This window comes from Rousettus aegyptiacus, unplaced genomic scaffold (assembly GCF_014176215.1).
Source record: "Rousettus aegyptiacus isolate mRouAeg1 unplaced genomic scaffold, mRouAeg1.p scaffold_m13_p_1, whole genome shotgun sequence".
NCBI classification, from domain to species: Eukaryota; Metazoa; Chordata; class Mammalia; order Chiroptera; family Pteropodidae; genus Rousettus; species Rousettus aegyptiacus.
The window spans coordinates 1,469,687-1,497,138 of NW_023416284.1; the positions used below are offsets into that span (position 1 = coordinate 1,469,687).

Below are 27,452 nucleotides of genomic sequence, written 5' to 3' on the forward strand. Positions count from 1 at the left end.
CCTCCAGCCCCTTCGCCGGAAAGGGTCCCCAGCAGCACCGGGCGGCCGGACCCAGCGTCCGCCTCAGTGGTGTGTGGGGCGGGGCCTCCTTTGACCAACCTCGAGAGGGTGAAGGGAGGGTGTGGCACAAGTGCCACCGAGGCCCGAGGCGGGTTCAGTGCAGCGTCCACGCCGCGGTCGCAGGGGACGGGGCTCAGGGGACCCGCAGAGGGGTTTCAGTGGTCGCCCCTCGCGGAGCTGTGTCCTGTGCCCTGGGGGCTGAGCGCCTTGGTGAAGGTAGAGCACCCCCTCTGGATTCGAGCGCCCCCCCATAAGGACAACAGAGCTCCGCCCAGTCCAAGGGACCCTGTGACCCAAGCAAGGAGCCCCCCGTTCTGGGCGACACTGACGAAGGCCTCTGTCCCTGCCGGCTGGCCAAGTCTGGGCCAGGCCTGGACGGCCTGCAGCAGGACGGAGGTCCACACCTCTCCTGGGGGCCTGAGGTGGCCCCGCATCGCCCTCTCTGGCCTCGGACCTTGGCGAGCTCGGCCCTTTCCTGGAGCTGCGGGCTCGCCGAGGTCCAGGCGGCCAGCCCCCTTCCCGCCTCACATCTCGGCCTGGCGTGGCCTCGCCAGCCTTCTCGACTCCGACTCGGGATTGAAAAGCAGGCACCTGAGAGGGCGGAGCCAGGGGCCTGCCCGCCGGCCGAGCTCAGCGTCCGGCCTCCGAGGCTGGTCCCCCCGGGGGCCCGTGCAGCTCAGTGCCCAGCCTCCGAGGCTGGTCCCTGGGGGGCCCGTGTAGGCGGGTGACCAGGTCTCGCCGGCACTGCTGAGGCCCTCGCTGTGCCTCTGCCGCGCTGTCCCCCTTCTCCTCATTCCCTTTTTTCACTTACCACCGCTTTCCAAACCACAATTTCAGAACGTATTAAGAGAAACATAAAATCTCCAATTTGTTAGAATTCTCAGCGTTTAAAAATACGCCCATCGTTATCGCAGCTGAGCTGGGCAGCTTCGCCGCGTCTGGGACCACCGCGGCCCAGGCTCCGGCCTGCGTGGGCGCCGCAGGGCCTCCACTCCGCGTGGGAAGGCAAAAAGGCAATGGCGCCACTCTAAGGGGAGGAGAGATGAAACCCCTGGATCTGACGCCGTTTCTCGTTTTATTTTCAAATGTTAGTTTCCATTCTTATGGAAATGACGTTCTAATTTCTACACGTGTTTACACATGGCACTTTCGAACCAAAAGGGGAGATCCCCTGTACACGGCGAATTTGTCAGTTTGCTTAGCTTAGAAAGCACTCGGGGACCAGCCCCTGCAATGGCGCCCCTCCCCGGGGGGGCCCCAGTGGTTTTTAAGAGGGGACGCCCGCCAGGCAAAATGCTACAGCTCTCCGGGCCGAGCCAACAAAAGCTCTGAGTCCACCCTGGGAGAAAAACCCGGAATGGCTGGCACGTCGGCTGGTCGCTGTCCCCAGTCTGTGTCCCTCGCGGCCAAACGGTGCCTCCCCCGGCACCCGCCAGGCTGCACAGCCCGCGGGCGAGGCCACCTCCAAACGCAGGCAGCTCGGCTCGCCTGGCCGGTGGGGTCCGGAGGAAACGAGGAGAGAGCCGGTCCCACGTTTGGAGCCGGACCGCGTCTCATCACATGTGCGGGGCCCCGCCCCATCGCTAAGGGGCTGGGGTGAGCCGCACAGGGCGTGGGGGGGCACTTTCAGATTCTGGGGGAGCCCCAGGGTGGCGCCCTCGCGGTGTCAGGGGGCTCTGCCCCGCAGCTGGCGGCCGCCGTGGCCGGACGGTGCCTTTTGCCAGGAGCTAACGCCCCCTTTCGCCGTTGCTTTGCAGCCGATGCTGACGGACGCCGAGGTGCTGCCGCAGGACAGCCGCCCGCAGAAGGTAGGAGAGCCGCTCAGCGCCGCGGTCCCCGGTCGTGGCGGGCGCTCGGTGTCACTGGGCCGGGACTGCCTCCGTCGTGTGGGCTGGTGGGGTCACCTCACCGAGCCCCACTGGCCCCTGAGACCCGGGCAGGGCCCTGCGCCGGCGGGAGGGCTCCAGACGCACCAAACTAAATAAACGCGGGCTGTTTATTTAACTCCCCTCACTGGATACTCACGGGAAGGGAATATGGGGAGGAAAAAAACACAGTTGGCTGCAGATTCGCCAGAGCTTCCCGCTGCACTCCGCCTCCAGAGAGGGCTGGGGCGCGGGCGCGGGGGTGGGGGGGGGGCGGGGGGCGGCACGCAACCCCTCGGGCGAGAGAGAGAGCCCGGCGCGGCGGGCGTGAGCTGGCTCACGGCGTCGGCTCTAAGAGACCCTGGGGCAGAGGCGGCCCGAAAGCGCGCAGGCGCGGCGGCGGGCACGCGCACAGGGCAGGCGCGTCCCCGCGTCCGCGTGCTGCGGGCCGACCGCGGCCGAGGCACCGAGGTGAGCAGACCAGGCGCCGCCTCCACATCTGAGCCGATCACCGTCGGAGCCCGGTCTCCATCCACGAGCACGCACATGTGCATACACACACGCACAGTCACGCGACAGACATGCACGATAACGTGTGTGCACGTGCATGAACACACACGCACGTGGCGTTGAACACCAGCGCGTGCCAGCACACGTGATGACACCGCTCGCACACGCGGCAGCCGGTCTAGTTAGTGTTGCGTGTTCAGTGGCCCGAAAGCAGCGTCCTCCCTCTCAGCCCCTCTGCTCCCCAGCGCCTTCCAGACAGAGCGGAGGGAGCCACGTGTCCGCGCGTGCCGGGCTCCGCGCGTGCCGGGGTCCACATGTGCCAACAGGGCCGGGAGCACACACAGGGCGGGGCTGCTGCGTCAGCCCCGGGCTCTTGGGGTCAGCGGCCCGGATGGGGTCCTCTGGGCAGCCAGGCCCCTCCCTCGCCCCCGACGTGGGACGACCGGCCGAGCTTCACTGGGGTGTCCCCGCGCCTGGCGTGGTGGCTGGAGCTGAGGCGTGTGGGCAGAGTTCTCCATCCGGGGTGGGACACAGGGACCCACCGTCTTGGGAACCCATCAGTGAGGGACGGGGGACCTGCTGCCTGGGCGGAGTTGTCCGGGAGGCACCGGGGACCTTCCGCTTCTCCCCAGGCTCAACCCCGCCGACACTGATTCCGGAGAGAACGCGGCAACGGGAGGCACTCTGACCCCGCGGTGACCTCCTGGAGGACCTCTGACCGCGCGACCTTTTTACCTCGCTCGTCTCCATAACTCAGGGGCAGCGTCGGGCCCCGCGGGCGGCCTTTGTCTGAGCGGACCCTGGGACGCGGTGTCCACTCCCAGCCCCACTGCCCAGTGGCCTAAACGTGCCGGCGTCCTTTTCTCCTTTCCTGCGCCCGCACATGAATTCGTGTTTTCTTAAAGGACGGAGGTGGCAAAGGCCGGAGGCACCCTCCCGCGTTGCAGAGAACCCAGGAATTTCCACCTCCGCCGCAGAGGGCCCCGCGACGCCCGTCTCCGCCTCGAGAGTGAGCCGGACCTGTGCGCGCGGCCCACGGCCGCTGTGTGCCTGGCCCGCCGGCCTGGGGGCGCCCAGCGGGGGTGGGAGGCGGTACGACTGTGGCCAGACGGGCAGTGGGTCCTCCAGCTGGGCACAAGGGTCAGGGCAGAAGGCCAGAGGTCAAGTCTAACGTAAAGGAGGTGAGGAGGCCGGTGCTGGCCGCTTCGGAAGCGGAACCGAGCAGGACGAGCCGGGCACCCACGCTCCCTCCGCCCTCCCAGACCCGCCGGTGCCGTTTGCCTTTGCCTTTTGTAAGCGACGGGGCCACCCTGGTCCAGAGACCCTTCTCCTTGAGAGCTGCTCGTGGGATGGGTGCGAGGTGCCGTCTGGCCAGGGCCCCGCTCACAAGCGCCCAGCTTAGCATGGTGGGCGTCCTCTCGAACTCAGGCCCGTGTCAGGCCTGTCTGCAGGGTCCAGGGGTCCGTCTCCCCACTGCGTGAGGACAGCGGAGCACGGGGCGTGGGGCGTTGGGCACGAGGCCCATGGACGCCGGGCGGTGGCCTGACTCAGGGCAGGCCTCCTGACCGCAGCCGGCTCCCGTCTGAGGGGGTCCCGGGAGGGGCTTCACCCCACCCCCCGAGGCAGCTCTGCCCAGCGCTCCCCCGGCCCCGAAGCCCTGGACTGTCTTACGCTCCCCCTGGACTTAGACGGCGTCACGTTGGAGGCACCTGAGTGTGACAGGATGGGTGCCCAAGGCCGCACGAAGCTGTCACCACGTACCCAGCTGCTCCGGGCAGGGTGGAGGGGACCGGGGGAGACGGGAGCACCGGCAAAGGGTCTGTGCGCGGCCGAAGGCGGACACAGGCGGCGTCCGGCAGCCTTGCTCCCAGAGGGAGGGGCCGCCTTGCGCGTGGACGTGACTCACAGCCGCGGGGGCGCGGGCGCTGTCGCGTGGCATGACGGTGCGCGCCTCAGCGTGGTCTGAGCCGGACTTGGTGGCGTCCTGGGCAGCGGGATGTGGAGCCCATTCCTCCGTTCCGCGGCGTGGGGTTTCTGCCTCTGGCCAAGCAGGCCCTCTCTTCCCCCCAGAGCTCACACGTTTGGGAGCCTCAAAAACGTGGTCGGGGGCCCTGGGGGCTGTGCGGGCTCAGGGTGCTCAGCTGGCGTCCGAGTTTCATCCAGTCCCTCCGCGGGACCATTGCGCGTCCTGTCCTTCACCAGCATGGGCAAAGGGTGACAAACGCTGCGTCAGCCTGTGGCATGACGTAAGAGACGCAGAAATGTGATATTTTGTAGTTAAATTCTAAGTATTAAGGAGCCAGGTTGCTGAAGGGGCTGAACAATTCATCTTTTCAGGGTTTACTGGTGAGAAAATGCAGGCCCAGGGTCCGCCCACCCCCGCAGAGGACGTGGGATTCGAACTCTAGTCAGCCCGGGAGTTGGAGTGACAGCAGCCACTCTGCAAGCGGAGCGGGCTTTGCCCCGCCCACAGAAGGGGCGGAGCCACTGCCGACTGCGCGGGAGGGTGGGGGGGACGGCCCCGCCCCTGAGCGCCCGCCATCCCCCACTCCCAAGCGCCCCCGGGTCCCCTCCTTCCCCCACTTGCCGTGCCCCTCCGCAGCTCCCCCAGCACCCCTGTCCACGCCGTGCTCCGTCTCCACCCTCTGTCCCGCGTCCTTGCATCCCTGTCTGTCCCCCGCGGCCCGTCCCCGCCCCCGCAGCCTGCTCAGCCCCTGGTGCTCTTGATGAGACTCAAAGCGGCTCCCCCGCCCCTCCCCCGCGCCCCGCTGCTGCGCCCCAGGGCTTGCCGCCCCAGCCTCCCCCAAAGTCACTTTGGCTGGGGTTGGCCCTCTGGGACCGCTCCCTCTGCGACTCTATTTAGTCTGTTTACTTAGAGGGAAGGCCCGGGGCTCCGCGAGAGCAGACATCTGCGGGAGATAATCTAGCGAGTTGTCCATCCATCACTCCGGTCGCCCCGCTCCCTGGAGAGCCCGCCGGAGCCGGTAATAAAAAGGCCGACCGAAGAGGCTTTGGGGACGAATAAAGAGCCGTGTTAAGGGCCCGCGGAAAATGGATGGGAGACATTATTAAGGCTCAATGGCCGTCTTATCAAAATCCAATAGGCTAGACATTTGGCAAAAGGCTTAAATTTATTCTTTGACTTTCTGGAGGGCTTGAGTTTATCCGTTAACAAGAGTGTAGTCCACCCGGGGAGATGGTATCAGCGAAAAGAATTTTGATTCAATCTGGTCCGGGCGATAGGAGAAGGGGAAACGCTGGGCCCCGATGGCCTTCCCTTTGTGTCGCTTTATCTGGCTTTCTCTGACCGTCTGGAAAAGGAAGGACGTGTTAATACAGTACAACCTGCGAGAAAACACGAACAAAGGAAAGCGGCCTTTTTCTTTTTCCCTTCTCCTCCCCTTCTCCCCGCCCCCACCCCGCCCACCCCCATAAATAAATGGGGGATTCGCATCAGCAGGGGAATTTGCAGAAGCTTCGGGGGCTGCAGCCACCCAGCCGCCCCGGCCAGCGGGTGAGGGGCTCAGGAGAGTCAGAAATAGATGGAGCTAATAGAGTCTCACTGCCGGGCGAGGGGGCGTGATAGGTCCATAAATCTCCGCCCGTCATCACATACGAAATGCTACAGGTCGTGAAAGTCATCCGATAGCCCGGCCGGCATTGTCCGAGCCGGGTGTCGGATTGACAATTATGATAATTCGTGAAATGATTATTGGGGTGTTAGGACTGCGGCCTGTCCCACTGAGCTGCTGCACGTGGACGTTTCTCCATCACCTGACGGGGCGAAGTACCCCAGGTAGTGGGTAGCCCCGAGGTCTCCTGGGCCCCTGGGAGAGGGGAGGGCCCAGGAAGGGTGACTAGGGAGCCAGCCCCGGGGGCCGAGGCCGTGGCGGCAGGCAGGCAGCTGCCCGGTGTCACCTGCGCAGCGATCGCTTAAGGCCACGCACACCGAGGCGCACGCAGGTTGTGAGCAGGGGGTGTGGCGCCCTGGGGCGCGGCCCGGCCTCCGGGCTGCCTGAGCTCTGCTCAGTCCTGGTGCCCGGTGCGGCTCTGCGGTTTCCTTGGCGTTGCTTCCCCGCTGGAGGAAGCAGAGGTGCTTTTCCAGGAGGCTAGAGGGGGAAGGAGGGGCGGAGTGGGGGGGGCGGAAGTGAGAAACAGGGAGACCACGGGGAAACCCCAGGGCGGAGTGCCCACGTGCATGTGCTGGGTCCTCGGTCCTCCGGTGCGGCGCGGCGGGGACAGACCGGGCTTGCTGGGCCCTGCCGTCTTGCTCGAGGAGAGGCTGAGAAACCCTTTTCTTACTCCCGTCCCCGGCCCAGCCCGCGGCGCCCGGAGCCGAGCCGCCAGGCGCTGTGCCTCAGCCGCTGCGAACCCACAAATGTGCTCCACGCCCAGAGAGGCCCGCCCGAGACCCGGGCCCCGGCACCCCGGCATCGCAATTATGAATTTGCATGTAGAATCAGTTATGTCTTTATGAAATCAAAGTGTGTTTAGCTGCCACGGAGACAGCCCCGAGTTGGTTTTGATAATCTCGGGCTGAATAGCGCGGCCTCGCCGCGGTAAGCCCCGCACAAAGGGCTGGACAGTGGCTGAAAGCCGGGCGACACGGGCCTCTCGCTCCTTTGTTCTGGGGTCGCTGATGAAAGAGCCAGCAGTCCATTAATTCAGTGAATGAACATATAGGAAAGTCAGTTCCCTCTTGAGAACGATAATGTTGAGGTCAGCTTCAGTTGCCATGGAAACTAAGTACTCCTAAGAAGTTCGCATCCTTGATTTTGCTGAATCAAAGGCTGCAAAGCTGAGAGGTGTCATGGGGCCAAGGCGCAGAAAGTCGGAAGGGCCGCCTCCCGCCCGTCCCTCCCCGGACGGTGGCCCTGGGGACGCTCGGTGGCCCCAGGCACAGCCCCGGGCCGGCTACCTGCCCCTGCGCGGCCTCCGCCTCCAGTTTTCACAACTGTTGCCTCTTATCTGAGGAGGCCCCTTAGGCGTGACTTGGTGGCTCCAGCGCCTGGGGCAGAAAATCAGGCCCCTGGGCGGACTCTGACCGGCAGCCACTGGCAGCACCTGAACTTGCCCCCGGGCGGTGGCGAGGTGGCCCCTCCCCCACAGATAAGGGTGATTAATGGGCCGATAGTGGCCAGGGCGAGTTATGGGCAGCTGGGGTTGGGTGATGACATTATAAATGCGACCTTTCTGCATCCCTCCCCCAACATTGAGCCCATTCCCCCCCCCCCCCACAGTGGAAGGATTCCCAAATTCAGCTTAAACCTTAGATTAGGCTGGGGAGAGGTACAGTTAATTAATTTCTTCCCAGGTAATTTATTACCTGCCTGTGTGAGGAAGGCCGGACAGCGCTGGCTTGGGGGTACAGGGGCTCAGAGGGGGAATGGGGGGGAGGTGCTTTGTTCCACAGACCTCAAGCCTGAGAGCCACACCTGGGGGTGGGGGGTTGGGGTGGAGGGAGAAAGGAGAGGTTAATTTTCCGCTGTGAGAAAGCAGGGCGGCCGCCTCCCCCGCACGGCGTGGTGGTGTGGGGACGGTCCGCGGTCAGGCCCTGCTCTGGCCCCGCTGAGATTTCCTGCCCAAACTTAAAATCGGCCGCAGACAGGCGTCACCAGCGCGGCAGGACGGCTCGGCCACGACAGCGTGTGCGGACGGGAGGGCGAACCGAAGGCCCTTTCCTCCCCCGAGGCCCGAGTCTGGACGGGGTCCCCCCCCCCCACCTGGGTCTTCCCGTGGCCCCCCGGGTTCCTGCTCCTGTGCACGTGGGGAGACCAGTCTCGGGCCCCATGCATGGGGGGAGCCATGGGCGCAGCACCGGGCACCAGCCTGCGGAGTGGGCGCCGCGAGCAGCCGCTCTTGCCGGCCGGGCCGAGTGGGCCAGCAAGGCCCTGGGTGCGCGCTGGCCGTGCCCGAGGGGGCCGGGCCTCCTGCAGGACACCCGTCTCCGGCTGGTGCCCTGGCACCTGCAGTGAGTCAGCGTTCACAGGCGTGGTGCCTGCCCTGGGCCCACGTCCTGGCCTCAGATCCAGCACCTTAGGGTGTCGGAGGCGGGCCTGACGGGGTGCGGGGTGCCGGGAGAGAGCTGGGGGCAAGACGCCGCCCGCAGGCGGGGAGCGGTGCGGCGGGGTTGCTCCCCGCGCTCCGGGAGCCAGATGGCCGCGTCAATAAACGCTGTCCTCTCCAGGCAGGCGCAATAGCGAGTTAATTAAATCATGCCGCGCGGGGAGGGAGACCGCAGCGCGCGGCCTGCTCGGCGGCGGCGGCGTGGGGCGCGGACCGGCCCTGGGGAAAGTCGCCTCACGGTGTGGGGGGCGCCCCCTCCCGGCACGGCCGGCCTTCCAGGGGCAGAAGCAGGCTCCCCGCTTCTCCTGGGGCCAGCCCCCGTCCCAAAGCATGTCACCGTCCTGAGCGCAGGGCCACCCCGGTCTCACACGGACGCCGTGGCGGGGCGCCGGCAGCCCCCCTCTGGGAAAGGCACGGAGCATGAGCAGCTCTGGCCACTGGTGCTGCACCCGCTTCTCTCCCGGGGTTCAGGTCGAGCGCCCCAGGCCTCCGGGGAGGGCAGCTCCCGAGCCTTCCTTGTGCCTCAGAGGGTGTTTCTCACGGAGGTGAGGGGGGGTCCCCCCCCCCACCTGGGCGGCTGCCTCTCCCCTGAGCCCGGGTCCTGCACAGGTCGCAGGAGTGGGGGGCGGGACCCCGCGTCGGGGACCACGCAGGGGCTGGGGCGGCCTCCGTGCTTGCACCTGGGGGTGCGGGGGGAGCAGGCAGGTGCAGAGACTGCAGAGGAGCGCTGGCCGCCCCCGCCGCCCCCAGCGAGGCTGCCCCCTGAGGCTGGCCGCACGCCAGGTGCCTGTGCACGGGCACTCGTTGTGCCCAGGCCCTGCACACAGGCATTGTCACCCGCACTTTACTGCACAGGACTCTAAGACTCACAGAGTGCGAGTCGCTTGCGAAAGGCCACGGGGTTCGCTGGAGGCCGGCAGTTTTCAAATGCCCGCTGACGGGTGTCCTTCCCAGTCGTGGGATTGGCGTCTGCTCTCCAGACAGGAAGTCCGAGCTGCCCCAGGCACTTGGGGAGCCGAGTGGCTGACCGTGGACACAGCACGGGGGGGGAGGTGGGCTGGCCACGGCGACTGGGAGTTGGTGCATCGGCCCCCTACGGCCACAGCCCTGCTGTGTGACGACCCGGCCCCAGGCTCTCAAACGACGCTTACACCTGGGCAAGCCGAGCTCTGCTGGGCTCGGTTCCCAGCTGACGGTCAGGGCCCGCTTGCTCTGGATGTCTCGTCCTCCCGAGACACCGGGCTCTCTGGGGAAGCAGGCAGGCGCCTCGCCCAGGCCCCGGCTCAGAGCATGTGCGCCGTCCCTCTGCCGGTGTGAGCCCCGGTCAACGGCACCGCGTGGGCAGTCGCCTCTGCCCCCCGGGGGAGCGGTGGGGTGCCGCAGCAGAGGCCATGCGGGCAGGGACAGTAGCGCAGTGTAACGCGCCGGGCTTCCCGGAGGAGGTGGCCGTGGCGCTGACACATGGTCGGCGAGAATCACTGGGTTGTAGGAATGGAGAAGGAAACCGGGGTGCAGAACACAGCCTGCCCCCTGTGCCGCCGTGTCTGGCCGGCACAGCTCCCCGCCTCGCCTGTGTCCGTGGATCTCTTGGGTGCAACTCGCCCTTGAGAATGACCTTGAAGGGAGGGTCTGATCTGTGGTCCAGAGCGACCGGGACAAAGCCATGCCAGGCCAGTCGTGGGAGGCGTCCCGGTCCCTTTGCTGGGAGGAATGAATCTGTGAATGAGATTAAAGAGCCGGCCAGGGCAACTCCTTCCTTCCCTTGACCTTGACTAAAAAGTAGTGAGGTCGACCAGGATAGGGGAGGATAAATCAACCCGCCCAACCCAGTGCCCGAAAGAGGCATTTGGGGAATCTAGCTCTGAAAAGAGGGCTTTGCTCTCCATCCACGGAAAAACACAGAGGAACCTTAAATGCATGTTAGTGCAAGGAGCCGGCATGAAAGGGCTCCATGCTGTGTGATTCTAACTCTGTGACGTCCTGGAAAAGGCAAAACTATGGAGACAGTAAAAGGATCCGTGGTCGTCAGGGGCCGGGGGGAGGGAGGGATGAACGGGGAGCACGGAGGATTTTTAGGGCAGTGGAAGCGCTCCGTGCAATGCGGTGGGGATGGACACGTGACGTTATGTATTTCTCCAAACCCACAGAACGCAGACACCGAGAGTGAACCGTAATGTAAATTAGGGGCTTTGATAATGACAATGTATCGATATCGGCTCCTCCACTGTAACATTGTAACAAGTAAACGCTGGTGCAAGATGTCACTAAGAAGGGGGACTGGCGGCGGGGGGCGGGAGGCAGATGACGGGGGGTACGTGGGCATCCGCCGCGCTCAACACTTGTTTTTCTAAGAACCTGAAACGGTTCTGAAAGGCGAAGGCTATTAACTTTTTTAAAAAGCAGGTTCTCAGAAAGTGGCATCTTATAATTAGTTGCACACAGACCTTACGCGAAGTGCACACACGCACCAGCCGAGGACGTACGCGTGCGAGAAGTCTGGAAGGAAATATGCGAAAATAACACCGTCCCTCTTTGTAGGGAGTTAATGATTTTTTAAGATCAATGTTATTAAATACGTCATGTATGTCAAATGCTTATGCGGCACCGGGCCTGCAGCAATGCTGATTAAGTGGCCAGCCGGTGGCTCTGGGCAGTGCGGGCTGGGTCCCCGCTAGACCGAGCTGCCAGTTGACATCCTGACGTCATCCTGAGCTCTCTGCCCACCACTCTGCAGCCAGAAAGTTCCAGATTAATGCCGAGGCGATGGCCATAAGCAGAGCTGCCCCATGAATCACACCGGCTTGGCAAGGGAACCCCAATGTTCTGTTAGGCCTCTGAGTCGGGGCGGCTGTTCATTGCTGAGGCCTGACCTCATTCCCCCTGACTCGTTCGCTGGGGGGGGTCCTGCTGCTTGTCCAGTTCTGAGGAGTCGCAGGACGCACTGCACGTATTAGTCACTCGGGAAGTATTCATCAGACACCTACTGTGTGTGCGTGTGGGCTGCTATCCCCAGTGCCGCAGACACAGGCTGAATGCCAGCCGTCCTTTGCCCTCCTGGGGTTCGCGTTCCGAGGCCCCGGTCACCCGCACGACAGGCCTCCCCGGCCTTTGTTCTTGGTGGCCCCAGTCCCCCGGGGACGCCCGGCTGCAACGTTCCAAATCAGATACTCTTCCTCGCGCCGCGGCAGGCTTCCAGCTCGCCCTCAGCGGGAGCGCCCCGCCCTGCCCTCTCGTGTGGGCTGGCCCGTGCCCCTGCAGGCGCGTGAGTCTCGGGAGCCGTTTCTCTGCGCCGTGCCTCCTTGTCACCCCTGTTCTGTGCAGGGGGACATGGTGAGGAGGACAAATGGGTTCTGGCCAGGAAGGGAGGGATTCTTAACTGAACGGATTCCGTGCAAGGGTCCCGCTTTCTCATTCAGCAATATTTCCTCCTCCGAATGGCGCCTCCATCCGCGCAGGCCCGGCACGCCAGCTGACACCCGCTTCCATCAGCCCGGGCTGAGTCGACGAACAGCTTCTTCTCAGCCAGTTAACAAGCCGTTTCTCCGCGCAGTGTTGATAAATTAAGTCATAAAAGGCAAGACTTATTATTCTGCGTTGGAGCCTCTGTTATTCCTGAGCAATGGCCAAGATTCGGAGTATTAGGCACAGAAATGTTCGCGTTGCCGGGGGTGGAAAATGATCACATAAAAAGAGTCTGATGTGTGTTCATCGCGGATCAGATGAGAAGAAGGAAGGAGAGAGATTCAGAGACAAAAAAAAGAAAATTATAAAACTTTGCTTCTCCACTCCTACCTGGGGCGGGTGACAGAGCGGGGGGGCGGGGGGACTCGGTGCCCTTAGTTTACTTGAGGGACAAGTGTCGCGTGTGTCGTGGCCAGGCCAGCGCATGCTTCTTGCCCCCCAAACCTGAGACTCTGGGTTACGAGGCCCAAAAGGGCAGATTATGATCAGAAGAGAATCTGAAGCCAGGGGACCCTGGAGAGCTGCACAGAATGAGGATGCTGGAATGGATTTCCTCCCTTTGTGTGTCTGCTTTGGACAGGAAGTGCAGAGGCAGAGACGACCAGGGAGGCAGAGCGAGCCACCTCGTCCGGCTCAGGGTGGTCTGGGGCGGCGGCCACCTGGGGGTGGGGACGAGGGGCATCTTCGTCCCATGTCTGCCCCATGCAGCCCTCCAGAAAGGCAGAACTGGTTCGGGGGGGGGGGGCTGTGTCTCTCTCCACTCGCCCAGGAGGATGATCGAGGCAGGTGCTGACCCAAAGGTGCCAGGCGTGGAGGACGGCGCCCAGGCCCAGGGCACAATGACTTTGTCTCTCTGGGTGCAAAGTCCTGCCATGATGGGGCTAGCACCTGGGGAGGCAGAGGCCCCATTTGCATGCTCACTGCCATGTCCCTGAGGCCCAGAGCAGGTGATGGGCTTAGGTCACATGCGGAGAGGGCCGAGGGCCCTGGGGGACAGCCGCTCTCCTTCTGTGGGGTTCAGGCAGGTGAGTGCACCCGCCTAAGGTTACCCGGACAGTATGTGATAAACTCGGCCCTTGCAAAATGCTCCCAAACGTGGACCCGGGGGGAGGGGCCCAGCTGGTCCTCCTCCCCCTCTCCCAGGGCCGTCCACTTTCCCAGGCGCCTCTGTGGGAAGCCTCGGTCTCCCAGAGCCAGGCACTGACTGCGGGGCCGACGGGTGAGGGGGCACGCTCCCCTGGGCCCGGAGTGGCACCCGCCTCTCCCCTGGCCGATTCCCCTGGGTGTCCTGCTGCGTCCCGGTCTCCTCTCCCGTCACGGCCGCAAAGGCTGCTCACGGGTCCCTGCAACACCTGGGGTCTTTTTCTTCATAACCACCTTTTGGTTCCCAAAGTGTCACTGAACTACTCCTCAAGGCTCCCGGCCCTCTTTGCACCCCTGGCTTCCGGGCATGACCCATTATTCAGCTCCTCAGAAGCCCGCCCCCTGCACCCTCTTCCCGGCTCCCCGCCTGCACCCCCACCCTGTGTGGGGAGCCCTGTTCTCTGAGCAGATCAAAACGGCTCTGGGGCCCAAGCCGGAGCAAGTGCCCTGCCCCGTCCTGTCCATGGGAGCAGCTTCTGAGCGATCCTGATTCCTGTGCTTCTGGGGCCCAAACTCCACACACAGCTTCAGAGGTGTGGGGGAGCGGGGCGCACTCAGCTCTCACCCCACGGGCCGCCTCTCCGCCGAGCTTCCTCGGGGCGGCTCCAGCAGCCCCTTGAGGGCCCGTCCACACCCTTTCTGCGGACGTTGAGATCTGGCAGTGGGAAGAACTCAGAAGACCAAAGACTCTGTCCGAGGCCTTCCTTATCCCCGGGGCCTCGACTTCCTTCTCTGTAACGTGGAGACGAGGCTAACACCTCTCTCAAGTTGTGGTTACTGCTTACGTGAGCTGCTGCGTGCAAAGCACACTTAAAATAGCTCTGGCACATGCTTGAGGCTCAGAGTGAAACCAAGGTCATGGTGATGGTGATGATGGTGGTGACGGTGATGGTGACAATGACGATGACAATGATGGTGGTGGTCATGGTGGTGATCGCAGTGATGATGGTGATGATGGTGGTGATGGTGGTGATGATGATGGGGATGCTGGCGATCATGGTGGTCCTGATGTTGATTGATGTCGATTGATGCTGATGACGCTGATGGTGGCGATGAGCCCTGGAGGTCTCATCCAAACGCCATCATGACTCAGGGGAACCACGGAGCCCAGGAGAGGACCTCCACGGAGTGGCGAGACCACAGACTCTCCAGCCCTGGCTCCACCGTCCGCTGGGGTGGCCTGGGGCGAGTTACTTGACCTCTCGGAGCCGTGGTCTCTGACTTAGCCACACAGGGCAGACAGTCTGCACCCCACTCAAGCTCCTGGCCTGGGAGGATCCTGCAGATAAGGGCTGCAGCAGCACTGGGGCGAGCACCTCACAAACATGAGGCAGCATTAAACGAAAAAACAACAGGAAGAGAAGGAAAGAAAACCCATAAATGTCCCCCACGCGCTGGCCCTCTGAGATGACCTCTCACACAGAGAAGTAGGCCTTAGGGAGTTAATAAGAAATACAGGACTTCCTGCAAGATAGCAAGTGAATTGTGAGCCGTGAATTACTTTTTTCCTTTGAAAAATGATGTAGTCGGGTCAAAATATTTTTGCATTTCAAACACTTGCGTTCCTTTGTCCTTGGGGCCGACAGGAGTAGGTTTCCACAGAGCCTCACAATGTGTGGAAACATCTTTTAACGGCCAGACGGCCCTTCCGGCCAGCCCGCCAATTCATAGCTCGAGTTAGGCTGGCGAAGGCTGAGAAAGTAGGGCCCTTTGGAGAGTGTGTTTACACAGCGTGAGAGGCCTTTCTCCCGGCTCGGTAAACAGGCGGGCGCACAGCGGGCGGGTGGGGGCCAGGACCCTGGCGGCATGGGCCCACCCACACCCCGCACCCCGCACCCCGCACCCAGCCGGGCCCTCGGCGGATCTGCCCGCGTGCCCCGGGAGCCAGACTCCCGGGTGACGAGTCTGCCCTGCAGTGACAGGCCGAGGGCCCGGGTCTGTGACAGGGTGGCCTGCCGGCCTCATCCGCGAGGCAGAGTCGGCCAGAGCTGGCATTTCCGTCCCGGTCGGTCCACCCTCCATCCTGGCCCCAGCTCGGAGTCGTCCCTGTGGGGCGGGTTTGCTGATGGCGGGTCTCGGCAGCGGCCTGCTCGGTCCCTTTGCCGAAGGGAGCCTCTGCGGCCACCGTCTGGGCCCCGAGGCAGCAGGACAGCGACGGTTGCCCCGAAGCCGAACCGCGCGGCGTTCCGCGGGGCGAAGCCGGGCAGCGGCCCGCTCGCGCGGCTGCGGGCGTCTCTTCGGGCACTCGTCACGCTTGCGGAGAGGCTGGGCAGGCGCCGGCACCCTCGACCAGTCGGTGCTCGTCCTGCGGGGTTAGGCTGCCTGCCCGGGGTCGCACAGCGTGAGAGGGAGACCCGGGCCGCGGACGCAGGTCGTCCGGCTGTGACCTCAGCAGCATGCCGCGTGAGGCCCCAGCCAGGGTCCGCACGCTCAGCTGTGCGCCCCGCGGGGCCCCCTCATCCCTACGCCCTGAGAGCCCGGGGCTCAGTCCCTGCCTTGGATTTGGCGGGAATCCACTGACGGCAATGCCAGCCGCTTGGTAAAAACAAACCCGGCCAGAAGGAGCCACAGGCTCACAAGGCCCCAGGGGACCCACTCGGTCAGAGGGGCCGTGTTCTGTGTGCCGCGGCCCGCCGGCGTCCGGCTCTGAGCCCGCAGTGTGGTGTGCCGGGCCCGGCCCGCAGAGACTTCCTCCCGTCCGTCTCAGTGTGCTCGAGATGCGCAGCCAGCACCGCTGCCCACAGGCGGCTCTTGTGTTCTGGAGGCCGGAGGCCCGCCATCGAGGTGCGCGCCGGCGGGGCCCGCGCCAGGCGGGGCCGCGCGGCCTGGTCGCGGTGGCTGTCCCCCGCCCCCCCGTGCCTTCCTGGTGGCCGTCCTCTCCCTGAGCCTTCCCGGTGGCCGTCCCCCCCCACCCCCGGGCCTTCCCGCGGCAGGAGGAGCAAGGCCTCGTGTCCCTTCCAGCCGGACCATGGGTTCCTTTCAGGAGGCGCCGGCCCGCCCCATGGCTTCATCACCTCCAGATGCCCTCACATGGGGAATTAGGGTGTCGATGTGTGAAGTCTGGGGGACCCGTCAGCCCACAGTCCCATCGAGGCAAATACCATGCGAACACAGTGCCGTCGCGAGTGACCAGAAGCTGCAAACAGGCTGCATGGCTGGGCCCAGGTGGGGGCCTTGGCGGGTGTCCCCAAGACCTGGGGGAGCAAGACCTGGGGTGGGAGGAGGGAGGGCGTGGAGGTGCAGGGTGCCCAGGAGCGGCCGTAGGGGGTCAAGGGCAGAGGGGGCTGGGCACGGTGGGAGCGGGGTGATGCCAGGAGTGGACGTGTGTGGGATACTTCGCTGTCCGGACAGGGGGCCGGGACCACTGCCGGGAGAGCTGGGGGGCAGCGCCACTCGCAGGAGGGACGCCTGACGGGGGCGGGGGGCCCGGGGGTCGGGGACGAGGAGATGCCAGTTCAATGTCAGATGCCCCTTGGACATCCCAGAAGGGTGTCGCGTGGACACGTGGACGTGGATCTTGGAACGCGGGACAGCCTGGGATGCGAACCGGGAAGGAGAGCAGTGGTCGCATCTGAGGCCAGCGGAGACTTGAGGCCGAAGAGCCCAGGGCACGACCGAGGAAGACGGGACAGGCGGGCGCTGGCCCGGGCCGCAGTGCTGGCCCCGTGTGTGGGGGGCAGAGCAGCTGGGCACACTGGCAGGGGAGGGCTTGCCCTGGGAAGGACGGACGGGGGAGTGTCTGTCCCACAGGGGGATGAGCAGCATCTTCCTGGTCTCTCTCTGCCGCGACATGTGATTCAGGGGACCCCTCTGAGGTTCCCGGGAAGGGCAGAAGGGGTGGTGGTCACCCAGATATGCCCCAGCTGGCCAGAGGGGCCCTTCCTGACCTGGGCGCCTGGACATCACAGCCATGACCAGGCTGTGGGACACCAGGCTGCGAGCCTTGCCCGGGGGCTGTGTGAGAGGTAGACGGTGGGCTCCACCGCAGGGGGGGGGGGTGTTGGGTGATTTCCGTGGACCTGGCTGGACGGACTCACTGTCCAGCCTGCACATGCCCGCTACGGTCAGTACCACCCAGGCCTCCAGGCCCACGTCCAGTGTGGGCCTGGGCCCCTCGCCCTCTGTGACCCCCAGCCTGGGTCCGGCCTCATGGTCACTCTTTTCATTAGGTCCCCATTGTCTGGAGTCCAGCCAGGGCAGCGCGCGTGAGCGGCCGCTTCGCTGAGTCAGCGAGAACTGCGTAAGCTCCGGACGCCGCAAATGCATATTTAATAACTACTTTCTTGTCGCCCTTCAGCTGGTAACGAGAACTTAATAAAAGCAGGATTTTGTGCAACGCTGGCCCCCTGACATCTTAATCTTTATTAAAGAGACGTAAACTTGCACGGAGCATGCGGGCCTGCCCGGCACAGCGGGACGCCCTGAGAGCCGGGGAGGTGGCAGGCACCCCGTAATCCACCGCAGACAATGCGGCGGGAACCTCTCTGCCCAGCCTCGCTCCTGCTGACCTCCGCAGACGTGACTCAGTCACCGCCTCGCGAGGCCGGCGGGAGCCGCGCGCTCACCGCTGCGACTGAGAGCCGCGCTGTGGGCACACGCGGGGGCCCCGGCGGGGGGGGGGCGCGCTCGGCGCCGTCTCGTGTCCTCCTCCCCTTTTTCTTTTCCATGAAGGTGAAATTCACAAAACACAGGAATTGTCCCCTTTGCAGTGAACGGTTCAGTGGCGTTCGGTCCGTTCGCGATGCTGTGGTTCCGGAACTCTCTCCCCAGCCTCGGGGAGGCTCCGTGCCCGCCCGCGGTCACGCCCGCGGCCCACGGCGCCCGCGGCGTCTGCGGGGGGCCGCGTTCCGGACGTGTCCTGGACCCGGGATCACAGCACGTGGACTCGCGCGTCTGAACGTTGTCACCGAGCCTCACGTCTGTGGTCCTCCCGTGTCCGCGGGGCTTCGGCGCCCCCTCCCGGTCCCTCCGCGACGTCATGCGTCAGCGCCCGCCTCCCAGTTCCTCCGCGACGTCGTGCGTCAGCGCCCGCCTCCCGGTCCCTCCGCGACGTCGTGCGTCAGCGCCCGCCTCCCGGTCCCTCCGCGACGTCATGCGTCAGCGCCCGCCTCCCGGTCCCCCCGCTGTGCGTCGCCGCCCCGCTCCTGGCCCCTCGGCGCCGTCTCCGCTCCCGGCCGAGTGGCATTCCAGATGTGGACCTGCCACGGCCCTTTGTTGACTCTGCTGCCCAGGGACGGGCCTTTGTGTCGCCGCCGCCGTTCGGGCGCTGTGGGTGGGCGTGCTCGCCGTCTGCTTGCGCCCGGTTTCGGTTCTCGCGTGTGCACCTCGGAGTGAGCGGGCCGGGTCCTAGGATGTACGCCTACCCGCCTGGGGACCCGCGGGGCTGTTCTCCGCAGCAGTCACCCCATTGCACACTCCCGGGTGTCAGCTCTTCTGACTCAGCTGCTGGGAAACAAGCATGGGGTGTGCAGAATGGCCACGGGGCACCTCCCTCGCCCCAGCCCCCGCCCCACCCCCGCTATTGCAGACTGGGGTCCAGCTGCACAGCACCCAGCTCCGGCCGAGCAGAGGCCCCGCCTGGCCCGCGGGGCGCCCAGCTCCTTCATAGGACGAAGGACCACGCCCCCGATCCTGAGCCGGGTCGCAGCCTCTCGGTTAGGTTCTGCTTGGACCGGGGTGGGGTTCGCCGTCCCCTCACAGACCACGTCCATGCAGACAGGCCCACCGGCCCTGACCTCGGGATGCGGCTGGCCTGGGCCCTCGGTCCTGCGACCTGACCAAAGGAGGCTCATGCAGGTGCACACATGCGGGTGCATGGCGAGCAGGCCACAGCATGTCCCGCCTGCCATGGGGCTGCAGCCACCTGCCCATCACCACCCGCCTGACCCCAGGAAGGGCCACGTGACCCGGCCGTGGACGCGGCCCGGCCACTCGGAGTGCACCCGTGCAAGTGTGTTTGTCATCGGCTAATCCACTGGGGGAAGAGTCTTTGTCAGTCTCCAAGCAATTAGGATAATTAAAAAAGAAAGCTTATTGGGTAAACATGCTCTCGGAGTGTGACCCCTTAATTAATGGACTACGGGGAGAAATTACAGCAGTGGCAAGATAATTAACACATGCATTTTAAAGAGAACTGTTCAGCGGGGGTGTCAAGGCCAGGACGCCGGGCTGCGAAGGAGCCTGCTAGGGACACGCGGCCCCTGGGGACAGCCTTGCCCTGGCCGGCAGACCGTTGACCCCGGCTGCCTGGGGCAGGCTGGAGAAAGCCCGCCTCTCCATCTCCGAGGCCAGCTTCGAGGAAGGATATCCCTGTAGCCCTCAGCGGGGACCGCGGCCTCCACGGCGGGCGGTCACCTTCCTGGTGACGGTGGACAGGGTGCCGAGCGCGCGGGGCACCAAGGGGCTGCCAGGGTGGGCCTTCCCACCTCCCGCCTCAGCCTGAGAGTCCACCGCGGCCGCTAGAATATTCCAGAATTCCTAGACCATCAGAGGTGCCGGCCTGTCAGCAGCAATCGGGCCCCCCGCCCTCCCCCGAGCGCCTCAGGGAGGGCACGTGGGGCCTGACTGCCACCCTCCAGCTTCACATGGGGCTCCCCCCTGGGGCTGGCCGGGTGGGGGCGTTGCCTCCTCTGCTGGGGGGGACAGTGAAACCGCCAATTGTGGACCGTGGACCTCCTCCCGGGGCACAGGCCCTGCCAAAGGTGCCCACCCAGCAGCAAGCCTTGCCCACAGCCCGTCACACCCACACTCTGCTAGACGCCGCTGCACGAGGGGCCCGGGGACCGTGTGCCCTGTGCCTTCCAGGTGGGAACAGGAGGCCCATGGGGACAGGTTTGGGGCTCTAAGAGAAGGCTCACGGGAACGGAGCAGCTGGCCGCTAGGGGTGTCTGGGTCAAGGCTGAACCTTGGACCCCAGGGGCAGGGGCAGTGGGGGTGGCGGGCCCGGAGGGACAGGGCTGGGCGAGGTGACGGCATGGCCTTAGCGCCTCCCCGCCCGGAGGAAATACCGCTAACTTTTAAGGGCCGGGGCAGGGCACCCATGCCCACTGGGGCGTCTTGGGGCCAGGATGAAAGCCCCATTCTCTGGAGGCAGATGTCTGCAGGGGAGGTGCTCAAAGCATCCCCCAGACAGTGAAGGCCACCTCCCACAGCCGATCAGGGCCCTGGGGCAGGGGGCTCCTCCTGGGGTCTTTACAGACCCTCAGCATAATTCCTGGAGTGTCTCAGAAGCAGGATGCTTCCTGATGGCCTCTGGTCACTCATGGGTGACCCTCTGTCTCCAGCAGAGCCAGGGGCTCTCCCCACAGAGAGCAGCGGTTCAGGAAGCGGGGGGTAGAGCGTCCCTTCTCAGGTCACTGCTGGCCAATCCCAAGGGCTCAAACGCGGTGGTGGCCACTTGGGGCATAACCCCACAGGAGGCCGTGGTCACCAAGGACCCCAGCTGGCCCATGGTGGCCCAGGCCTGCCAGTGCGGACGCGCTGACCTCACAGTGTCCCCCACGGCCTTCCTGGAGCCCTGCACTGGGCTCCCTCGCCTGCCTGACCTGCAGGTGGGACAGGCTGGACCGACCGTCCCCAGCTCACACCGCAGTCCCACGACAGCCCTGCCGTGGTTCCCCCCCCGGGACAAAGGCGCCCTGCATGAGGGTCTGCTCTTTCAGGGGCTGCCCAGATGGGGGTGCAGAGCCCTGGGGGCTGCAGGAGGACGCAAGCTTCCAGAAGCTTCTCGAGGTGGCCGGTGCCGCAGAAGTGCTCAGACCCCGGGGGACCCAGCTCACGCTTTCATTCCGGGGCAGCCATATGAGGAGCTCACGTGGGCCAGGACGCTGGCGCCACTCGTACCCGTGGCCTCTGGGGGTGCCGGGCCGGGGGCGGGAGGGAGCCGTGTGAGCTGACGCACTGCAGGCCCGGTCAAGGAGGGGGCGGCTCGGTCGGGTGACACGTCTCTGAGGCCATCCTCAGGACACAGAGGACACAGCGCTGGGCATGCGGACTGGCGTCACGTGGCCTGGGCCCTGCTGCTGGGCCCGGCCCTGGGAGCTGGCAGGCCCTCGGCTCACGGTGGGTGCTCAGGACACCACCTCCTGGGACACCGCCCCCTGGGGACACCGCCCCCCGTGGCTCAGCTCCCTGTGGCCCATCGACGGCCACGTTTCACCCGACACAGCTGCAGGTTAGGGACACCGTGTTCGGCTGCGTGTCTCCCATTTCGCATTAGCTGAGAGAGACTTAAGAGCTCCAGGTGTGATGCCCGATCTTTGAGGGGCCCCACGGCCTCTGCCTCATGTGGGGTGTGGGCCAGTGTTCTAGGCCTGGAACGCAGCGGGCAGGCCAGCAGCACCCCCTCCTCCCTGTGACGCCCCATGGCGAAATGGCTCCTCGTTCCCCCGTGTCCTCTCGGACAGTGTGCCGGTGAGGGGGAGGGCGGGACCCGTGGATTCCTGGCTCTGCCAGCCCCGGGCCAGGGCCCTGCGGGTTCAGGCCACCCCCGCATCTCTCGCTCACCTGCAGTGGGGACCGTGGCGTGGTCTGTGGCCGTATCACCCCTGTGGCCTCGTGCGAAACGTGGTCAGTGCCCCACAGACGGGAGGCCGTGACCACGGGGCCGGGACCTGCGTGTCCTCTGAGAGGGGTGGGTCCCTCCTCCGTACCTTACCCCCTCACAGGGTCTGGGGCACACGGTGGCCCCCGCCCCCGCCCGCCAGGCCCCGCACGTGTGTGGGACAGACATTCAGTTACCAGGGTGTCTCCTCTGGTGCCCACGTGGCCCACGTGGCCCAGGTCTCCTAGTCTGGGGGTTCCCACCACGCGAGCAGACACGGCACTCACAGGCGTTGGGGGGCGAAGACGGAGCGACCGAGCCGTTTGAAGGGAGCTGCGGGGCAGGAGGCTCCGGGGGGCTCTGCAGCAGGGGAGGCTGGACAGGACCTGAAGGGCAGCGTCCAAAGCCGTCAGTCGTCAGAGGAGGGGCCGGAGCGGGCGCACACCCGCAGCATGGACGGCGTGGGGGCCGGCAGTTCGGAAGTCGCAGGTTGTACCGTCGTCTGCAGCACTGGGGCGGGGGGAGCAATGGGAGTTTCAGCACTGCACGTGGGGGGGGCCTGAGACGCCGCCGTCGCCGTAGGCGGCCTGGGTGTTGGTGAGCGATTTGTGGGCGGGGGACCCCAGAGACGCCCTCGCGGCGACGCTTCCAGTGGCCTGGGGCCGGAGGTCACCTGTGCCCGAGGAGCAGGGGCCCTGGACGCTTCCGGGAGCAGCTGCGGCTGAGGGCAGGACCTGGGCCCCGCCACTCGGGACTCCGCCTCGTGCGGGGAGCTGCTGCTTCTCCGGAAAAGAAAGACTCAAGGAAACAGGGTGAAGGGCCGGTCGTGCCCAGGACAGGGCTTCGCAGTTTTCCGTGTTCTTCGCCGTGTTTTCAAATCCCTGGAAACAACCGAGACGCCAGTTAAATCTGGGGACAAGATTCAGGGCAAGAGAGAAGCTCGTGGACGCTCACCCCACTCTTCATTCAGGCTGTGGGAGTGGAGCACGGATGCCCCCCAAGCCTGTGCCTTCCCCGAGGGAAGGGCCGGCCACCGCCTGAGCTGGGCAGGTGCCCTGGGCCGTGCTGCCAGGGCCTGGGCGGAGCGGACGCCTTCAGAGGGGAAAGACAGCGAGAAGCCCCCTCCCAGAAGCGGGGGGAGGGGCGTTGGGACAGTGCGGGGGACACACGGCTTAGCAGGTCCTCACCCCGTTCTTCCCCAGCTGAGCCCCAGTTTCTCTGAACCACGTGAAAGGGGCTCAGGAAGAAGTGAGCAGCTGCCGCCCAGGGCCACCCCCAGGCCACCTCCCCAGTGCCCAGCGCCCGGAGGAGCAAAGGCTGCTCTGCCGGGGGAGGGGCTTTTCGGAGACGCGGTGAGTGGGCGTCCCCGCCCACGTCGATTGCGACTGTCCTGGACGCCCGTCACGTGTGCAGGTGTGTGGGTGCGTGTGCCTCTGGGACGCGTGCACGTGTGAGTGTGCGCGCGGTGCGTGCGTGCGTGGGCGGGCACGTGTGCGTGCGCCCGTGCGCCACGTGCACACGGGAGCGGGCGTGCGGGCGCGTGGGCGCGGACATAACAAAAGAGCCGCTGAACCCGAACGTCACGTCAATCTCCGATCCACGCGTCGGGATCCAGGTTTTTAACTAATTGAGCGCGTTAAATAGCAAGTCCCCGAGGAAGCCGGGGGAAAAGACTAGCACCAGACACTTCTCAAAGCGTCTCTCACAGAAAGCGTGTTTGGGGTTCGAGCGTAATGGCTGGCCTCGCGTGCCAAGCCCGGACGCCCTGGCAGGTAACTGTCATCGGCGAATCTGAAATGGTACCTAAATGAATTAGCAACGAGATGGACTTAGGCCGAGCAGTGGGGACCGCCATTAATCTGGAGTTAATCACTAAAGAGGTGCCATTCACTTTTCTTAAGAAGTCACATTTTTCTCCCCTTGCTGGCGACCAGATTTCATAAAGTAACATATTTCTAATGAAAGGCCTCTGCTTGAATTAAACCCCGAAGGTTTATGCAGATTTCGAGTTTGATTGCTGCTGGCATGGGCTCTTAGCCGGCTGCGGAAGGGAGGCCTGCCCTGAAAGCACCCAGCGTGCAGTTCATAATATTCTTTGAAATAGAATAGTGCAGTTGTGCTTGGTGGCTTTAATCAGCCCTGACTTTTGATAGTCAAACAATAGCTAATTACAGTAACACCTGCCTTCCGGGCCCCGTCACGGCGGCTCCTGCCGGAGAGAGAGGCCTTGACTCCGGGCTGCGTGATTATCACAGACTCTGCACAAAGGAGCTGGGGCTGACGCTCAGCGAGTTTGGTGGCCATTAGCAGAGGTTTATTTTGCTGCCGCGTTGCTGGCTTTTCCGTGACATTCTTCTCCTTTGTATTTTGGGGGTGCGCGGTGGCGAGGGCAGGGAGGGGAGACGGGCACCTCGGGGCCTGGGTGCCGGGGCCTGGGACGCCGGCCGCAGGGGACGCTGTCGAGGTGCTCCTTTCGGCTTGAGATTGGGGTGTGGGTGTTTTGAGGCTGCGGACCCCAAGAGCTCCCGTGTCCGGGGACCGGACGTCCAGGCTCGGGGCCGGCCAGGCGGGGGCTCCTCGTCTTCCTCTGGCTGAGTGCAGGTGTAAGCGACACACGGCGGGAGGTGGGGTGAGTGGGAGACCGGCCCGGGAGGTCGCAGGTCACGATCCGGGTTAGGCCTTCCTTCTCTCATTAGCTTCGCCTGGCCAATGAGCCCACGTCCCCCAGAGCCCAGCCGGGCACATGACGCCCGCGCGCCGTCCTTGGGCCTGGCAGACCCCGGCACACACCCCTGAGCGCGAGCGAGAGGACGTCCCCGGCCTCCGATCCGGGCATGGCCGCCCCGTCCCTCCCACAGCCGTCTGCTGTCAGTCCCCCCCCCCCCCCCCGTGGCCCTGTGGCGGGACCCCCAAGAAACGGGGACAGAGGGAGGAGGCAGCCCTGGCGGGGCCTGTCCGGGGGGCCGGGGGCTGAGCAGTGGTCACCTAACGTGCCGCCGCGGGCAGGCTCGTGACGTGGGCCCCGGTGGCCCCGTCTGCTTTTCACGTCCTTCAGCGACTCTGTTGGGTCCCCTCCCGGACCTCCCTCCAGTGCCTGGGTGACCTCTTGCTGGGGTGACGCGGGAACTGGAAGGCAGAGCGAGGGGGCGGGGCAGGGGTACCCCAGCCGGGAGCACCCCGCACAGCTCCGTCGTGGCTCCGGCCGCCCGGTGGGGCTGCCACCCTCCTTGCCACCCGTGAGGTCCTCCGAGCCATGTGCACCACGGCCAGGCCGGAGCCCCCTCCTGCCACCCTCGGGGGCTCGCATGCACACGAGCACACGCGTGACCGCAGCGTGGCGTCCCGGGGGCCCTCGCGCCCTGCCGTCCCCGGTCTCTGCGCCGAGCACCACGCTGACCATCACCCACAGCCCGGACTTGCCAGAGGCGGGAGCTGAAAAGCCTTCGAGCAGGGAAAGAACAACGGGGAAGCTGTTTTCTGTTAAGGCAGATTTATTTTTCCTTGCAATTATGTCTGACTAAAATGTCCTTGTGCGGACGGCACCCGCCCCCCCACCCCGCCCCCCAAGAAAGGCTGATTCACCCGCCTGGCCTGCGGGGAGCAGGGGGCCGGTTCCCGAGAGGCGGCGCAGCCTCCGCCGTGGGTCCGCGCCTCCACCGCCTGCTCCCCGTCAGCGAACAAAGCCGTTGCAGAAGGAGACCCTGTCTCCCGGCGCCCGCAGGGGAAGCAGCCCCCCCACTCCCGCTGGGTGCCCCCGCCCGTGCCCGAGGCCGCCTGGCGATGGGAGGGGAGCGAGCGGCGAGGGGCCTGGGCTGCGGTCAAGTTCAGCGCTCACTGCGCCCGCCTTCCACTCCGGCTCACCCCGGCCCCGCCCCCCGCCCTGACCCCCGACCTCTGACCTCCGAGGCCAGCATCTGCCTCTCGTCTCTCCCCATGTTCGCATTGCTGATCAGTGTGACTGATCATCTCCGCGGCCACAGGTTGGTAATAAACCTGTTTCGGGAGCCTCTCGCGTTTCCCTCAGGACCCCATTGGCGTGACAGTACTTGGCACTGTCATCCGTCACCTGCTGCCTGTGGTCGTTGAGCAGGGTGACCACGCGGACAGGGGCCGGGCCTGGACGAGGCGCCGGGGGGGGGGGGCGCGGGGCGTACGGACTGGCCCCTCCCCGGAGCTCACGTCCAAGGCGTCTCCTGAACACGTGGTCCCCGGCACGTCTGCAGACAAAGGGGCCCAGCGACGGGCAGCCCCCCGGCCCGGCCCTGCCCCGCGGGGGGGGAGGGCCGGGCTGACGCCGTGACTCTGCGGACGCTCCTGGGCGCGGCCTCGAGGCAAACGTCTCCAACGGCGGGGCCCCGGGGTGACAGGCGCTGACCCCCCCGGGTCCACGGGACGCGGGGCCCCGGGGTGACGGGCGCTGACCCCCCCGGGTCCACGGGACGCGGGGCCCCGGGGTGACGGGCGCTGACCCCCCCCGGGTCCACGGGACGCGGGGCCCCGGGGTGACGGGCGCTGACCCCCCCGGGTCCACAGACTCTTGACCGGCCCTGCATATGCACGTGCCGCGGTGCCCGCAGGGAGCAGGGATGCTCGGGGCAAGGCCCGCGCCGAGGTCCCCGACCCCGGGACCCACAGGCACCTGGCTGCCCGAGAGCTTCGCTCTGGCGTTGACAAACTGACGGATGGGGTGTGTCGAGTGCGTCCACCCTCAGAAGCCCTGCCCCAGTCTGGACGCAGAGACAGGCGGGGATGGCGAACCCCGCGGCACAAGCCCCCGGGTGTTCCTGCTGCCGAGCACCGGCGCCCCAAAACCTGTGGGCTCCCCGAGTTGCCCCCACCCCCCACGTCCTGCCCGGCGGCGGGAGCGGCGGCCTGTCTGGAGGAGACGCGGCCCGCGTGTGCCGGCTGCGCCGTGTGCTCTCTGTCTGTCGTCGTTGTTACCCGCAGGGCTGCGAGGGGCTGGCCCGCGGGCCGTGCTCCCTCTGCGCTGCCCTCGAAAGCAGTGCAGGTGCGGAAGCTGCCGCCAGGGCCCCCGGGCTAGCTCGGGGCCTCGAGGCTCAGGGTCAGTGGGTCCCTCCCCTCACCAAAGCGCAGAGGGCCCCCAGGGGCCCCACTGCCCTGCCCAGCTGCCCAGAAGGAAGGCGGCGTCTCGGCAGAGGGGGGCTCGGCCTCTCCTGGCCGGCCTGGGCCCAAGGGGCAGGGCCGGGCCCTCTGCGGGGCACATGGCAAGCGAACGGAGCAGGAATGAGATGCAGCCCAAGGCCGGGCCCAAGACACAGCGGGATTTGGGGGTACGCATGCCCTTATCACATCCTAAAGAGATGGGAAAGGCGGGGTGTTTGGGGGGCCCCCAGCTGGCAGGTCCTGGCTCCTGTCCCCGCACGCCCGCTGAGCTGCCCTGAGCAGAACCCCCTGTGGGTCAGGGCTCCCCGCCCAGCCACTCAGAGGGAAAGGACTTGAGTAAGGGGCTCTGCGCAGGCAGCCGGAGGTCTGCGGCGCAGCTTGGGCCTGAGGGACCGCCGGGCGGAGCCAGGAGGCGGCTGTCGCGGGACGGAGCCTGGACTGGGCGACTGGGGAGAGCCGGAGACAGCAGAGTGAGGGCCTGGCAGAGGGAGGGGGGCAGGGCGAAGGGGGCCTCTGCCCTCGGGCCCCGCCCCCGCCCGGACGCGCAGCCCAGAGGCCAGGCGTGGCCTGAGGCTAAGGCTCCCAGAGGAGCGGCCGTGCCCCACGTCCCGCAGAAGCCCAGCCCACGGAGAGCCAGGCGCCCGCCCCGGCGGGGCCCCCGCTTCCTCCGTGAAAAGCGT

The 27,452-nt window shown here is 65.7% G+C and overlaps 1 protein-coding gene across 5 annotated transcripts in view; it reads left to right on the plus strand.

The window, feature by feature from the left end:
• PRDM16 (PR/SET domain 16) overlaps positions 1 to 27,452 on the plus strand; it is a 272,002-nt gene that overhangs the window by 126,161 nt on the left and 118,389 nt on the right. For 3 of the 5 annotated variants that reach the window (XM_036227890.1, XM_036227880.1, XM_036227884.1), the window contains exon 3: positions 1,818 to 1,868. The exons of the other annotated variants lie outside the window; for them this stretch is intronic. In XM_036227890.1, coding sequence (XP_036083783.1) covers positions 1,818 to 1,868 — 51 coding nt within the window. The remainder of the gene's footprint in view (positions 1 to 1,817; positions 1,869 to 27,452) is intronic. 5 annotated transcript variants of the gene reach the window in all.